This window comes from Coffea arabica, chromosome 3c (assembly GCF_036785885.1).
Source record: "Coffea arabica cultivar ET-39 chromosome 3c, Coffea Arabica ET-39 HiFi, whole genome shotgun sequence".
Lineage (NCBI taxonomy): Eukaryota > Viridiplantae > Streptophyta > Magnoliopsida > Gentianales > Rubiaceae > Coffea > Coffea arabica.
Window position 1 is genome coordinate 29,734,747 of NC_092314.1, and position 18,108 is coordinate 29,752,854.

The 18,108-nt window shown below is 30.7% G+C and overlaps 1 protein-coding gene across 1 annotated transcript; it reads left to right on the forward strand.

Annotated features, from left to right (window-relative positions):
- Positions 1–8,561: 8,561 nt before the first annotated feature.
- Positions 8,562–16,604, forward strand: LOC140037679 (uncharacterized). The gene is made up of 5 exons (XM_072082536.1): positions 8,562–8,905; positions 9,926–9,951; positions 11,541–11,576; positions 12,542–13,107; positions 16,165–16,604. The coding sequence occupies exons 1-5, from the start codon at positions 8,565–8,567 to the stop codon at positions 16,357–16,359; spliced, it is 1,164 nt and encodes a 387-aa protein (XP_071938637.1). The 5' UTR covers positions 8,562–8,564; the 3' UTR covers positions 16,360–16,604.
- The last annotated feature ends 1,504 nt before the right edge of the window (positions 16,605–18,108 follow it).

The following is an 18,108-nucleotide window of genomic DNA, read 5'->3' on the forward strand; positions in this document are numbered from 1 at the left end:
CTTGTAAACAATTCACTTATAATAATAAAATGGGAATTCAATCAAGTTAGGTCGAGTGTGGTAAAGTACACACTCACCTATGCAATAATAAGTTAATTCAAGTAACAAGTCATATTTGAGCAACAAGTAACATGGGACTTGCAGTTGGAACACTCACCACGACAACAAGCTTAAGTGTTTGCCTCAGTAGCACTTCCGGCCTCACCTTCAAGTCCTAAAATCAAGTATGTAAAGTGCCATGAGATCCACTACTCCAAACCACCATATTCAAAGGAAAAAAAAACACTTCTAAACCAACCGAGTTATCTCCACTCCAATCATAAAACCAAGCTTAAAATGGTTAAACAACTCCAACTTTTGAAGAACAGAATTTTCTCCAGTTTTGAGCAATACTATTTGAAAAATCATATCTCAAGTTTCTTAAGTCTAAAATTTATAAACTTTATACCGTTGGAAAACAGACTCAAAGAATTACAATTTCTCAGAAGACATATTTGTAAGATTCTGCCCACAAATCAGTCAAATTCCAGTCTCAAGTTGCTGCTTCATCCGGTAGAAAAACAGAACAGGTGTGAAAATTCAGTCAATTTTGAAAAATCACAGATATTCATAGGAATTGAGAAAAATTCTGAAATTTTCATGGTAGGAGGTACTCTAAATATACTTTCAAACGCAATAAACGGAACTCAATTTGGATTTTTCTACACCAAAATATGACAATTTCCCCAAGTCTATGCAGTGACCACTGCGAAAGTTTAACAACTAATATATCTTGAAGCAAACTACAATTTCACCATTTAAAGCTCAATCTTTTTGCTCAAATCAGCCTCACATACATGAATCAACATCTAAGCAAGTAATTAAAGCAATTTTTGCCAAAGTTACATAATCAAAAGAGGGAAAACAGTCCAGTTTTGGTCCCTTCTTCTCTAGGCCAACTTGAACAAATTCTAGCCATGGTTTTGGTAAAACAAAAATGTGAGGTTTAAGCCACTTAAAATACATGATTTTGATCAAATTTCAGCACACACTTGTAGACTAAAGTAGTATAACGTATTTTGAGCAAAACCAAGTCTAAATCATCAAGAGAATTTCGAAACAAAGGCTGCAATTACAGCCCTTCCATTTGGCCAGCAACCAGAAATTTTCCTCCCAATTTTTCCAACTTTCCTCCAACTCATTGTCCCAAATTCAGCCGTAATTCCATAGGGTTTCATCACCAACATAACCATAGATATATATGTAGCCATAATCACAACAAAATAGCCATCATAATCACACCACAATCATATGCATAATCAAACCCTAGAATTCAAATATAAGGCATAATAATCATCAACTCATAATCTTTCAATATTCACCATAAAATCTTGCCTTGAATCCAAAAATCCAACTTGTTTCCAACATAAGGTAAAGAAAGAAGAACAACATAACACTTTACCTCTTTGGCTTTCCAGTCAAGATGAAACTTAATCCACTCACCAGATCTTCTCCCTTTTCCAAGCTCAAGCAAAGGTTGGTGGAAACCCCAAGCTATCTTCTTCCTTTCCCCTCAAAGTCCAAGCAAAATTGAAGCTAGTTGAAATGGATCTTTTTCTTCCCTATTTCTCCTCAAGCTCATAGCCCTCTTTCTCTTTTTTTCTCTTGGTTTTTATTTTGTTTGGTCTTAAGTTAAGAAAGGAAAGAAAATGGTAAGACAAGATTGGTCAAACGTGTCTCATAACAAAAACTTGGTCCCTACTTCGCCAAGTGTCACTTCCTTGTGATTTCTAGCTTCCAATTTCTCTAATCTTTTTCTCTTGTGTTGGTTTATTAGGTTTAAAACAAGTAATTAAAGGATAATTGGTAAGAAAGCATGGTCAAAGTAGGATTAAGGCTTGATCAAAGAAGTTAACACTTGATGGCTATGGTGACACATGTCACCATCTAGATGTTTCGAACTCCAAGTATCCTACCTCTTCGTTATTGCACTAAACCCTCTCTTTTTGTCCCAAAAGTTCCTTTCACACCCCACAAAAAGAAAATCGCATTTTCCCCCACTAAACTCCCAAATGTAAAATTTAATAAAAACATTAAGACAAAATCATTATCAAATGGATAAATAAACAAATAGATAACCAAATGAATAAAATTGCAAGGTAAGTCTATCTTTACTTGTCAAACATATGTGAGTTGTCAAGAGGTATTCTAACAATTGCCTCTCACTTCTATATTCTCATGTTATGTTCCTACTAATTTCTTATTCTAGTGTTAATTTCTATAAATGTTGATCCAACACTAACATAGGGAACATCCAAGTTATTTAATCATAAGAAACAATTAACAAGTAAACACAACACCTTCAATTCTAAAACAAAAGCATGAAATACAGAATAAATTTCAAACGGAGAATTGTTTGAAACCAGTATTATAACAAAAAACCCTATCATCATCCAACTTTTACCTAATTACAAAATTTAGACCCATATCCTTGAAGCTGATTTCACAGGTAAAGACATCATCACAGAATTTGATTTCTATGAGAAGTGAGATTTTCTATTAATGCCTGATGGTATTAAATCAAAGAAATTCTTCAAGGAATATAATGATGTTTCAAAAATATATCTTCAACCTCGCAAAACTTCTGAACCTTCTGAACAAATCAATGTCTTCAACGCCCTGATTATTCAACAATCTTGTGCTGAGAATCACAAAGACTTTCTCACAAATGTGACCACTCTCTTTGCAAAAATTCTGACTTCTTTATCAAGTTTCCTTTCAAAAGGAATGAGGATATAAATCCCACTAAAGCCAACCATCCTAGGATGAATCCTAAGCATTCCAAGTTTGCTGAGAAAGAATGTTATAAGCTTCTTGAATTTGAACTTATTGAAAAGTTTGATTCCCAGTGGTCTTGTCAAGCTTTTTATGTCAATAAGAGATCTGAACAAGTAAGAAACAAGCTTAGACTTGTTATAAATTATCAGCCATTAAATCAATTTTTAATGGACAATAAATTTCCTATACCTAACAAACTGTCTTTATATTACAAATCTCAACTGCCAAGTGGTTTTCTAAGTTTGATCTAAAGGCTGGTTTTTGGCAACTTGGCATTCAAAGTGAAGATAGATACAAAACTAGATTTTGTATCCTGAATCATCATTTCCAATGGACAGTCATGCCCTTCGGGCTAATAATTGCTCCTTCACTTTTCCAAAAAGCAATGGGTCCGTTTGGATTAGCTGTTTTTGGGGTTGTTTTTTAAAAACAATACTGTAGCATTTCGTTTTTGAAATACAAGTCCGTTTGGATTAGTTGTTTTTGGGGTTGTTTTTCAAAAACTATATGAAAAACTTTTACTGTAGATGTTTTTTGGATTATTTTTGGAGGTATTTTTAAAACATATTTTTGAGTATTTTATAATTTATAATTTATATATTTATATATTTATATACATTTATGCATTTATAATACATTTATAAATATTTATAAATAAATATATTTATATATTTATATAAAAATATATCAATATATTATAAATGTATTATATTATACATAATACATAATATAAATATATTTATAAATGTATAAATGTATATTATTATAAAGGTATAAATTATAAATGAATATTATATAAATGTAAAAATTATAAATTATAAATTATAAATTTTATATTTTATATAAATATATATTTATGCATTTATAATACATTTATAAATATTTATAATTAAATATATTTATATATTTATATAATAATATATAAATGTATTATATTATATCTAATACATAATATAAATATATTTAGAAATGTATAAGTGTATATTATTATAAATATATAAATTATAAATGAATATTATATAAATGTATAAATTAATATATCATAAATATATATTAATATTATGTATAAATGTATTAATATAATTAATATAAATATATAAATGTATTAATATTATGTATAAATGTAAAATTAATATAATGTATATTAATATAAATGTGTAAATGTATTATATTATATATAATACATAATATAAATGTAAATTATAAATATACATAAATATATATATTATGTATAAATGTACATTTATATAAATGTATAATCTATATAATATATATTATATTATATTATATATAATTTTATAATATATATTTTTTGTATAAATATATTATAAATATATAAACATATACATTAAATAAATAAATTATATATAATTTGAATATATAAATATATTATTTATAAATATTTAATATATATAATATACATTAATATTAATTATAAATATTTGAATATTAATAAATATGGTGTTTATATAATATTTCAATTTGTAATATTTATTGTATATTTCATTATATAAATATTTATATAATATATAAATATATAATATAAAATTTTGCAATTTGTATAATATACATAATATTGTATATATATAATATAATATACATTTATACATTATTACATATTATGTATATTATATATTATACATAACTTTATTATACATTATTATACACAATAATGTACATAATAATGAAAGTACATTAATAATGTATATATTATAATATAATGTACATAATATATTATGTATAAATATTTATACATTTATGTATACAATATTACATATTATGTATATTATATTATGTATAATATTAATGTATGTAAATATTTATATAATATATAATATATAACATATAAATATATAATTTTCAATTTGTATATTTCAATTTATATATTCAATTTACATATTTCAATTTATATATTTCAATTTATATTATATTAATATAAATTGAAATATACATATTAAATTTGTATATTTGGAGTTGTTTTTGATATAATGTTTGGATATGGGTGTTTTTGGAATTGTTTTTGAAATACACATTTACTGTAGCATTTGGAATGTAAAAAACAGTTTTTCAAAAACAGGTGCAAAAACAAGGAATCCAAACGAACCCAATGATTCGTATTATCAAGCCTATTCTCCACTCAGCCTGACATAACTAGGAGTAACTATAGATCCAAATGAATTTCATTCAAAGCTAGACATTCTTCTATCCTTTCAGACAATCTTTTGGCCCTACTTTCTTTCATGAGATATCACAAGGATTTGAAAATATCCTGAGGGATCATCATTAATTTTATGTAAATTTGACAATTTAACAAGTTTAATCAAATTAGTCATATTTGCTTGAATTAGAATGATAAGTTAACAGAAAAATAAAGAATTTTTGGAGCTAATTTCCTAATAATTAGAAATCATCAATCACAAGATTTTATTAATGAAACAAGTTACTAACAGTACTGGAGGATGAGAGGGTACAATGATCAAATTCAACATAAAACATGGTCTTAGATTTATATAAAAAAATATACTAGGTACTTCAATTTGAAAGGCCAAATCCTTTTTTTCTCATTAATATGTCATCAATATCTAATTTGGAATAGGTCCAAAATTTTTGTCAAATAAGGTAATCAATAAAAAAATCTTATTTTTTAGAGGGATGATGAAGCATGAGAAGGGAATATAAGGCCTTGCTTGGATTGTAACTTTCCGTGATCACATTTCCCTATTACCTTTTTCCCTCACATACATCAAATCGCTACAGTAATTTTTCCATGAAAAATCATGAAAAATGCAATCCAAACACAACCTAAGTTTTTTCAGTGGGATGATGAAGCATGAGGAGGGAATATATACGTACTAAGAGGATAATCTATGTGTAGAAAAGAATTTCCTTAAATCTAAGGGGGCAATTTAACTAAAGGAGAGAAGTTTGTAAAATTCAAGGGTGCAAATATAGTACAAACTTAAAAATTTCAAAAAATTTTAAGGTCATTGTATAATTTTATCAAATTTGAGGGTAGGTAATATGTGGCTTTGCCATTGGCTAGATAATTTCTAAACCTTTTAGTTAATTAATTGAAACAATTTAGTAAATTGTTTTAATTATACATTTCTTTTGGTATTCCAAAGTAACAAAGTAAATGTGAAATTTTGACCAAAACTAACAAATTTTTCTTCGATCATAATTGAATGAATACTAATGAGATATGGTAAGATGTGGTACTCACGTTTTACAATTTTGAGAAACTTGGTATAACTTTTAGGACTGGTAAGAACTATTCGAAGATAATAAAAGTACGTTTAAACAAAATTTGGCTACTCATGATTAGGGCTGCAAACGAATCGAGCGACTCGCGAGCGACTCGAGTCGAGGTCGAGTTGGCTCGAGTCGAAATCGAGCTCGAGCTCGAGCTCAAGATATTAAACTCGTTAGCTCGTGAGATCGAGTATGTGTATATATATATATATATATATATATATATATATATTTATTTATTTATTTATTATTATTTTTTTTTCTTTTAAGTATATATTTTTTATTTTAAGTATGTATATTTTTTATTTTTATTTTAATAGTAAAATTACATAGATATCGTTAATATTTTATTGTTTATTAAGAAAAAAATATTATTTTATTTATTTTTAAAAAATAAAAATAATTATTTTTTATTTTTTTCGAGCTCGAGCTCGAGTTCGAGTTCACTAAAATTATGTCAAGACTCGGCTCGACTAGGCCAAAACTTGACTCGACTCGGCTCGTTTGCAACCCTGCTCATGATGAAAATTTTTCTCGTTGTATTAAAAAATAATGAACAATACTATATTTATAATTCAAATAAACATAGAAACTTTAAACTTTCACAAAACTCTATCTAAAATAGGGAATGAAGCCAACATTTTGTTCAAACCGAAGGCAAAAAAGAAGTTGCACGATTTGGTGCAAAAAAAAAACCAAAAGAAAAAAGAAAAATAAGTTAATAACCGACGTATATTATAATCTTGTTTGGATAGTAGATTATTTGAAATAATTATGGTGTGATTTGTGTTGGATGAAAAAGTTATTTAAAGGGATAATATTAGAAATCTCCCCTAAGATTTCTCTTAATATCATCAGTACAGTCAAAGTTTTAAAAATATCACTTACCTCTCTTACTTTTGTTATTTCTGTAACATAATTTTTAAAAACCCTAAACTACCCTTACGCTTGCTAAATAAAAATATTTCTAAACCACTTTATTTACTTCAAAAAAATCATCACCTCAAAAATAATCTCTTGTAGTACTACCACATCACAATGTTATACCCCATAAAATATAAATTTGAAAAATTAAAAAGATATTTAAAAAGAAATACATTTGCATCAATTTAATTCTATATGCTCAAAACCGATTTCTTATGAATTTTTATTTTTTTCCAACGTCTTCTCAACCCTTACTCAAACCATAAGACTGTACCAATCATTATAAAAATCAACTCAAAATAAGCAAATAAATCATGTCCCACTTTGGATAGAGTATTATTTGGAATAATTATTGCATTATTTTTTGTAATGTGATGTATGTAAGATAAAAAGATAGTTGCAAATATAAAAAGGTGGGTTGGGAAATGTATTTATGATACAAGCGAAATATTATTTGGAATAGAAAAAAGGGGATAATTGCAAAAACCTCCCATAAAAGTGAAATATTACAAGCGAAAACAACTTGAGGGGAAAAGAAAAAAGGGATAATTGCAGAAACCTCCCATAAGGTTTCTAATAGTTGCACTCACCTCCCCTACAATTTTAAAAATAGCACTAAGCTCCTCTGAACTTAATGTTTTAATAGTAGATTCAACCCATATCAGAGAAAGTACAATTTAAAAAGTATTTTGAGAAGTGAGATAATACTTTTGTTCCATTTATACCCTTTTTACCTCTTATGAGGTTATATTAGTAAAAGAAAACATTAAAAGTTGAAAATAATTAGTGAAACTTAAGAGGATATAAGTGCAAAAAGAATAAGTGTAGCAATAACAACTAGAAAAAGCAACAAACATATGTTTAGAAATCTCAATTTCTAAAGCATATAAAGTGTACAACCAACTCAAAAAACTTTCCTTTAATAGTGTGTGTAGAAACTTCTTAAAAACCAACAGAGTAATTTTTTTTTTTGTTGGTTAGTTTGCTAGCTAAAAGTGAAGTAGTGGTGCCACAAGAATGGCCTCATCAAGCCACAGGGAAAAAAAAATGGAATTCACCAAAGTGGCAAAGTCACAACAACCAAATGCCATAGTTAACACACTACTTATCATCAATTTGATAATTACTTTGATGATCATGGTTGTTGTACCTTTATTTCTGCTTTATTTCTCCTTTCGTTTCATAAATGTTTAAGATGAAGTGAGATCAATCAAAATCACTGGAGGTTATTTTCTTATAGAGTCTTGTTTGGAGGTTTTTTTCCCTGCCTTTTTCCTACTTTTGCTTCTCTTCTACGCATATAATATATGACTTGAATTGTTCTATCAAGTACTGTCAATCACAAAATGGTGCCATGTTGGAGCATCAATTGGCACTATTTTGTGGCACCATTTTGTCAGTGCACTTGTAGTACCTAATCAGACAAGAAATAATTGTTAATCTTATTTAATTAGTTATCATGAATTTGTTTATTGTCTTAATTTTTTTGTCCAAAATTTGTTCACTAACAACCTTAAATTCTTAGGGTATAGAAGTAAATTCATCCTATTTTAGCTATAGGCCTCAAATTCATGTTAGGAGAGGTTAGTGCTATTTTTGAATTCGTAGAACAGTTGAGTACAATTGTTAGAAATCTCGAGGGAAGTTTCTGCAATTATCCCAAGAAAAAATTACGAAACCAAACACACAGATCCCCTGATTTCCGACAGCTTCCTCGCGAATCTCCAGATCACACGTCGATTTGGCTGACAGGTCGTATTTCTTTCACCCTACCTTTCACTCTACACAACAGAAAGCCACATCCCGGTACCTCTTTTTCTCCGGTCTCTCACTTGCTAGTGTCTAACGATCCATCATTGCTCTACGGTCTAGTGCAGTCGAACAAGAGTTTCCTCCAACTCTCTGCTAAAAGGTAGGTTCTCTCTCTCTCCTATTTCTTTCTAATTTTTTCCCAATATTTTGCCCTAATCCTTCCTTTTTATTTTCTGAAAATTTCTGTCCTAATTCTTTCGGAATCTTTTCAGTGTTGGGTGCAATCACCTCCTGTATGGTTATTTACATGATCGATTATTTCATTTGCCCAATTTTGTTGCCCAAATTATTTTTCATTTTAGCTGAAAGTTTTTGCTCAATTCTTCTGCGATGGGTTGAGTTTTAATACTAGGGTTAACTGTTAAAATCTAGAAGTTGAAGGATATGCTAAGTGTTCACGAAAGAATCAAAGACAGGTTAATTGGGGCAGAACAGGAAATAATTACCCTGAACCTGATTGAGTTGGCTGGGTATTCATCATGTGGAGGGGCTCTTGACTTGAATTCTCCTCTGGTTATTCATTTTTGTAGACTTTCTAGTTGGTGTTGTGCGCTTGGAGATATATAATTGTGGGATTAGGTTAAATTAAAGAAAAGAGAAAGGACAAAAGGAAGAAAGAAAGTGATGTAAACAAAAAATCCCCTGAAGTTAGAGTGCCAATTTGAGTCAGTCGAGTTATAGAGTAGGAGATAAGCTCTCTTCTCTCTTTCTGTCCGTCTATCTCTAAACAGTAGTAAAATTTTTCCTTACCAGACCCTCTCCAGTCTCCAGTGTCCAGTCCTTTTCGGCTGTTGACCATTGAACTAAGAAATTTGTGTGGTCACCTGCCTCTCGCTGTAAAACACTGTCCTCCCAGCTCCTCCTCCATTCCCCTAGCTATTTGCTGAGAGATTGTGGCTTTTGTGTACAAGAATAAGTATATATAGTGGTGGTAAATAAGTATATAGCTTTTATTATGATCTTTTCTTTTGGCAAATGCTGCAAAACATATAATCATCTGGCATAATTTTTTTATGGAAGTTCAACTTCAGCTTGATAATTTCAATAATTACTTCAAAATGATATGTACTATATTCTGTTTTGCCTCGGATATAATCTGTATAATTCTTTCTATTGCCAGGACCGTCAATGTAATTTTAAACCCAGGTATATTAATACTCAAACAGCTTGACTTTTTCTACTTTATCAAATTAACTTCCTCAAGTTTAGGTCATTCATAATGTAAGCAGGATGATAATCTAGCAATATTACTTTTGAATTTGCTGAACATCAATAATATATAAATAGTTGTTAGGCTTGTTTTGACCTAGTTTTTTTAATGCTCCTCCAGCTGCCGTTGGTCCCTTCAAGTTTGTCTTAAATTCAGTACTTGATCTAATGCTTTTGTCCTTATGCATCATCCAAACATGACATATTCAATGTCTTATTGATGGTGCATCACATGTTGGCCTATAAGTGCTGAAAACAACTGTTGTAGTAATCTGAACTTTCAATTTACACCACTAAAAACTGAATGCTAGTACATTTGGTGGCTTTTTTCCAGGAACATGGTTCTGTTTAAACATGCGTTTGTATGGCTGAATTGTGAATAAAGAAATTTGTTTCATGTGCCTAAGAGTAGCAAAGATGAATTACCAATGTTGATCTCTGTCCTTGCCAATGGCATTTGATATTTCATTTGGGGGACCATGGTAAATGTAATGATAATATATTTTGTTCTTTTGGTTCATTATTTGACACAAAGGGTCTTGCAAGATCAGATTTAATACTTACTGCTTAGTGGTTTAATACTTGTTACTGCTTTTACTATTTGATGATAGCAATTCTTACTAAGGGTCTTAAAACAATGCAGTTATCATATTAAGTTTGGAATGTATAGCTTAGAAATTGACTGTTGCCTGTATTAAGCTAGTTGAATCTGTTTTAATACAACAACTGTCTCACTCAAACCGGACTTGAACCCACCTTGGATACAACAAAATAATAGTGACGTAATTTTCCATCAAGAGTTGTTGAGTGAAATCTGGGATTAAGAGTTATAAAAAGGTGAAGAGTTAATTAATGAAGAAAATTTAAAAACTTAAATCCTGATTATTTCATAATTATTAGCTTGGCCAGATTACATACAAGTTTAGATGTTTTCTTTGGACTTTAAAAAAAGCTTGAAAAAGTTGTAAGGTTTGAACTTTGAACTAGTTTGGAGCCACCACCGAACGGAAAAAAAGGCACTCTTCCAAAGATAAGAAACTCCTACAATATAGAGAAAAAGGTTAATTATGTCGTATTCAACCTATCATATATTTGATTGGGTGAATGCTAACATTTGGTATTTCATGAATTGTGTGAAAGTTGTATCCTGCTTACGTATTTCACGTATTGTGGTTCTTGCATATAAGAATGAGTATATAAAGTGTTAGTAAATAAGTATATAGCTTTTATTAGGATCTTTTGTTTTGGCAAATACTATGCTATGGAAGCATGGTTCATATTCCACCATAAACAGTTCATGTATTACAAAGAGATAAAGTTATCATGCAACAGATTCCATCTAATTCAACACATGTTGGATGCTTATTCACTACATTCTTCTGTATTTGACTTCTTACTTTCTCTTGGCCACTAATTTATGGACACCTAAAAATCTGATGACATCCCATAATATTACCAAAAGCTGAACCCTCACTTGTCTTTTCTCTCTCTTCTCTCCCCTGTTGTTGGGTGTTCATCTTGCAAAGGGTGGATTTTCTCTGGACAACAGCTTCGGATATTGAGTAAGTTTCTTACTTTTACTCTTTTGAATTGTTACTGTTTTTTTTTTAATATTCTTCTGAATTGTTGTTCTTTAGTTTGGTCTTATGTAACTTATGGAGATTGACCAAAAGTTAGCTTTTGCTGTTTGTTTGATATGGGGAAAATATAGAATTTCCTGCTTTTCAGGATCAGTGATGAAAAAGGTGGGTCCTCCAATGAAAAAGAGAATGACCCTTTTTGGATTAACTGGGGATATTTCCCTGGATTACATTTTCCTGAAATAAAGATGATTTTGTGGCTATATTCCCTTTAAATTGGTTATTGCCCCCCTTTTTTTTCCAATGACAATTTTGCAGAGTTATTGATTGCCGGCTACAGTTTGTTTTGATTAGTAAGGAATCATTGGAGATATAGATAGATAAACGTTTGTTTTCCAATGCTTATGACAATAATGTTTAAAGGGCCTGTATCAAGTATCAAAATAAGATGATATTCAATAATCAAGGTGGTAAATTAGTAACCACTCATATAGTATGATTAATCTGTGTTCATATAAATTTGATTAGTCTATGCTAGGGAAGGTAAAATGGTTTTAAGCTGGGTAATGAATTGTTTACGGCATGCATTGCTTTCTTCTGAATCAAAATAGACCAACTTCTATGTGGCATTTATGCATTTGATATGAATATTTTTTCTTGGTGTTCATATTCTGCAAGGTAGCAAGCTCACCCATTTCCTTTTTCATTTTGGATTTGTTTTTCGAGGAGTTCCATTTTTTTTGTATTTTCAAAGATGTGTTCGTATTTTAAAGCCATGAATATACTGCTGTGCAACATACATACCATTTCAAAGTCTGGAGTTTGATTATTATCCTTAAATAGTATTTGATGGTTACCAATTGAGCTGCGTTGTATTTTCTGTTAGAAGCATTTTTTAGATCTTTAATTTTCTTAGAGATGTAATTGAAAAAAGTTTTTTCTTTAAGTGGAGTTTGAGGTGGATGTTGATGTCAACGGTGAGGTGGTTGGGAGTTCTGTGGATATTGATGGCAGGACCGATGATGAAAATGCTACTGCAGGAAGCCCTGTTGATGGGGTGCTTCAACATTGCCCGGATGTAAAGGTGGATCAACATGTTTCCAGAAGGGAAATAGTTGAACTAGAAGAGACGCAAGCTGTCAATAGTTTGGTTTCCAATGATGAACCTTATGTAGGCCAGGAATTTGAGTCTGAAGCAGCGGCACATGCATTTTACAATTCATATGCTACAAGAGTGGGTTTTATAATACGTGTGAGCAAGCTTTCTCGATCAAGGCGTGATGGATCTGCTATTGGCCGGGCACTTGTCTGCAATAAAGAGGGCTTTCGAATGCCTGACAAGCGTGAAAAGATTGTAAGGCAAAGGGCAGAAACAAGGGTCGGTTGCCGAGCCATGATTTTAGTTAGAAAAATAAGCTCTGGAAGATGGGTTGTTACGAAATTTGTTAAGGAACATACTCATCCGTTAAATCCTGGAAAAGGCCGGAAGGATTTAATCTACGACCAATATCCGGTTAGTACCTTTATGTTTTTCCTTTTTTTTTTTTGAATTTTTGCTTTTGTCCAGCAATAAAATGCAATGCCTTGCATTTCAAATAATAGAGGGTTTTCAATTTTTATGGCTTAGTCTCTGAATTTTGAGTTTCAATGTTTGGAGGAATTGTTCCACACTTTGATACACTTTGTAGTGAGTAATGTCCAGCATTTGGTGTTAGAACATAGAGAGATGTACATAAAGATGAGCACACATATTCATGGATGTATGCATGCTTATATTGATATTTTTGTGTTATATGCACAAGGAAAATTTTGATGACATGTCTGTGCATTTTTTTGGTTTTCTGGTCTTACTTCTGAATTCAAACATGAAAGGAGGCTTTGTCCTCAATAAAGCCATAAAGGCAAACTCTTAACCTTAGTCCTGGGATAATGTTGTCAGCTTTTTAAGATAAATGCAGGTTTCCTGTGGAGATAAGTTTGTATTTGAATAAAATTTGAGATATTCCAAATGGTTGATCTATGGGACATAATTCGGGGGCCAAGATGGAGCCGGTGGTTTGGGAGAAAAACCTACATAATCGATGGTTTGGTGGGCGGGTCCTAGTGTCTAGATTTGAAGTCTGAGCAAATCTTTGATGTTGATCTAGATGAGAGGATGATGTTATTTTTACTTTCTTTATGTACATCTTTAGAACTTAAAAAAGAAAAGTAATTTTTAAACACTGTGCAACTTAATGATCTTGAAACCTGTCGGGACAAAATAAATTTAGTGAAGAATAGGATTTATATGTTGTTGGCAATGCTATCACAATAAGTGATGCAACACTGGTGAAACGCAAAATGGAATTCTGTTGCAAAAATCTCCTCAATTACAATGCTTCATTTCTGGTCTTGAATCCTTGTGTTTATGGACGTTGGAAGTGAAAGATTTGAGTTAGAACCCCTCTGATGCAGGATGCATACGCGAGCATACGCGAGAACTTGCTAGAACCCCAAATGATATATCATTTGAGTTAGAACCCCAAATGATATATTTTCTAACTTGCTGCTTAGAATTTCTAGAAAAAGGCAGATCTTCCTTGCTCATTTTCTTTGCATTTCAGGTTATTTTGATCTAGTGATTGGTAATGTACCGTTAGAACTGTTAGGCAAGAAGAATATTCTCGTAATTTCAGCAATAGGTTCTTGTAAGCATCAAAGTTTCAAGTGTAGAGTCAAAATTGGTGGCTGCCTCCTCTGAAGTAGTCATATCCAATTGGGTTTCTTTTACTAGAATATTTGGATTAACATTTTCAGCAATAGTTGGATGTTTTGGATATACAGTTTTCTCAGTCAAACTTTGTTTGAAGACTAGCAGTTTTCTTGGTCCTTGACTGGTTTTGAAGAATAGCTCTTTCTTAGATACTCTGTTTCCTTAACCCTGTATATGTTATAGTAGCGTTATGAGGTTGGGAATGAATTGAATTTGTTCCGTTGCCTTTTTTTTTTTGGGAGAATTGAGGGCAACCTAAGCTTGGCTGGTTAGCCATGATGAGATCTAGGTGGAAAGCCTAAAATGGCTACTTCCTGCTACTCTTGCTCTCTATCTCAGATCCTTAGGTTTTTGCTTCTATAATCAGATGCTCTGAAGAGTTTTATATTCAGATCTTGTCTGCCAGCTTTTAGGTGCTGCTTCATACTTTGACCTATCAATTCTATGTGCTTATTATAGGGGTAACGAAATAAATAATGGCAAAATTTGATTGCATTTTTTTTTTTTATGTTTTTGGGGTTGGGGTTTGAACACATCAATTTATTCCCTAGACAAACTGTTTATGTGGCCTGAGGAGAGTAGATGCAGGAGAAGTTCTATGAGATAAGAAGGATAAAGGTAGATGAGGATAAAATCCAAAATAAGTTACAATTGATCAGGATGAGAAGATAAGGTTTTAATGACAGTTAGGCTTTATTGCAATGTAACTTACAATAAGATTCGGATGAGAGATAAGACTGTATACTGAAACTTCAGGTATATAGATGTCACTGCATATTTGTCTTTCTAAAAACATTTACATCTTATATAGAACCCGTTGCTCTGTTACTTTGTTCATCACTGGAAGTTCTATTCCTCCGTCTAGCACTTCCACCTGGGTCGTCAGCAGAGGGGACAGTGGTCAGGTAGCATCTGATATTTGATAACTATGATGCTGAAACCTCTAGTGTCTTTTTCTGGGTATCTAGTTTTATGTGAGTGCTTGTGCTGTATCTTCTGTTACTGCACTGGTTGCATACCTAAGATTCTTTTTTGTTGCTGTGCACTCAGTGCTAGCTAGCTGCTGATGTCCTAGAAGGTTAATGCCTTGCATTCTGAGGCTTGATTGGGGTAAATCACCTGAATTAGATCAACCTGCCTGATGATGAAAGGCTTCGAGAGCTAGTTACATTAGTATTTTAGCGAGAATAGTGTAAATGTGTTTTCAGTAGTAAGTCCCATATTCTGTAACATGCATATAATTCTTAAATTTACCAGCCTTTGCTTTTTCCCCGTCTAGTTTCACTTAAAGGAATACTATGCCTGGTTCATGAATCATACAACATTCTTTCTTTCTGTGTGCTTGAGTTTCTCCACTCCCTCCTCCCTCTTGGTGCTCTTTTATGGCTTCCGTAAGCATCATAATTTTTCTGAAATATGTAATCTTCACCACCAAGTATTCTACATTTTGCCCCTTAGTCTGCATGTCTTATTCAGCAAACATGACCTGGCTTTGGCTGTGCATGATTTTGTAGTAAAATGTTGATAGATGTGGTCTTTCAGTTTTCCTCAGGTTCGCTGTTTTCAGAATTTGTCAAGAGTATTTTCTTCTCGGTCGTATTGACCCTTTATAATGTAGAAGTATTGTGTGAGTTCACTTTAAACAGTGCCAATTTCATGTTACTTAAATGTGCTTGTTGAAAAGGGATGTCATTTCGTTTTAAAGTTCATTTATCTTGTAGAATGTTTGGTTATTGTTGTAAAGGTCCAGTGTGCCTTTTAGTTTTAGCACATTCGTGTCTATATCTCACTAATTATTTTTCTTTATCTCTTCTCTAGAATGAGCATGATAAAATTCGGGAACTTTCACAACAACTGGCTGTTGAGAAAAAGCGAGCTGCGACCTATAAAAGACACTTGGAAATGATTTTTGAGCACATTGAGGAGCACAATCTATCTCTTTCTAAGAAGATCCAGGATGTTGTAAATAATGTGAGGGAAATAGAGTCTAAAGAGCATCAGAGTCATAGATAGTTTTGAGTATGTAAACTACTTTACATTGGATGGTGTAAAAATAAGCAAAAATTACAGGCCTTGTCTTCAGATGCAGTTAGGTGAAAAGGCATTACAACGATTGTAGTTCTGTTACTAAATTATTTGATGTCTTCAGCCCTCAGATTTGGATGTCCCTTGAATGCTGAAACTGGACACTCCTGGTTATTTGTACAATCATGCACATTGTAGGAAAATATTAGATAGACAACACGTTCCTTGTGTCATTTTTGGAGCTTGGGAAATCACAGCAAATTTTCCATCAGACGTGTATGAACTTGTAATGAGATTAACCCATATATATTAGAAGCAGTCGTCTGTTGTAGTTTGTATATGTTCTTGCATTCATGAACTACGGGGGAAAATACCGGTTTTCATCCCCAAACTTTCGGCACAAGACACATTTCGTCCCTCATCTTTCGGGCATGACACATTTGGTGTCTGAATTAACAATTTTTGACCAAATGTCATCCTCAGACGGCAATTTAGCCAACCTTTAACGGACCGTTATGTAAATGTGGCTATCTGAAGCAAAATCAGGTGAAAAATGCCGTTGTCTTTACTTTCTCTTTTTCTTTCACTTCAACAACTTCCTCTGCAAATTTCCAAGACTAAGCTCCTACTGCAAATTTCTCTGAGAGTAAACCCCCTCTTCCAATTATAAATATATAATTATAATTATTTAATACATATAAATATTACTTATACTAATATTTTATATAATTATAATGTATATTAGATATTAAAGCTAATCATTATATAAACTTATATTCATAATAATAAATATAATTATAATTATCTAATTTATTAATATTATATACACATATATATTATAAGGGATAATTTCAGAAACCTCCCCTAAATTAGCTTATGGAAAAATGGGAAAATGGATAATTTATGGAGAAAAGTTGTAAAGAGCTGGTGTTTTATTGGAGAACTGGTTTATTTTTATTTTATCCGATAAATAAATTTGTTTATGAAAAAATGGGTACTCTGTTCTTATAATAGAGGAAAGCCATAAAGAGCTGAAGTTTTATTGGAAAATGAGTTTATTTTTATTTTATTCGATAAATAAATTTATTTATGAAAAAATGGGTACTCTGTTCTTATAATGGAGGAAAACCCTAAAGAGCTAGTCTTTTATGGAAAAGTGATACTTTATAGAAAGTGACCGCGATTTGGTTTATGAAATTATCCAAAAAAAAAAATTAGAATGAATTTGTTTATTTAATTAAATAATTATTATATATATTTATATAATGCATTATATAATTATACTAATATTATTATAAAATATATAATTATAACTATATTATATATATAAATATTAATTATACTAATATATTATATGATTATAAAGTATATTATATATTAATTATAAATTTTAGTATATATTAGCATATTTATAATAATAAATATAATTATAATTATATAATATATTATTACTATATACACATATATATTACAAATATATGCACATACAATATACATTTATAAATATATATATATAAATATATTATAGTTATTACCCTAAATATATTAGAGTTATTAGGGTATAGTTATTATAGTTATTATAGTTATTACCCTAAATATATTATAGTTATTAGGGTATATACCCTAATAATATATTTATATATATTTATAAATGTATATTATATGTGCATATATTTTAATATATATGTGTATATAGTAATAATATATTATATAATTATATTTATATTTATTATGATA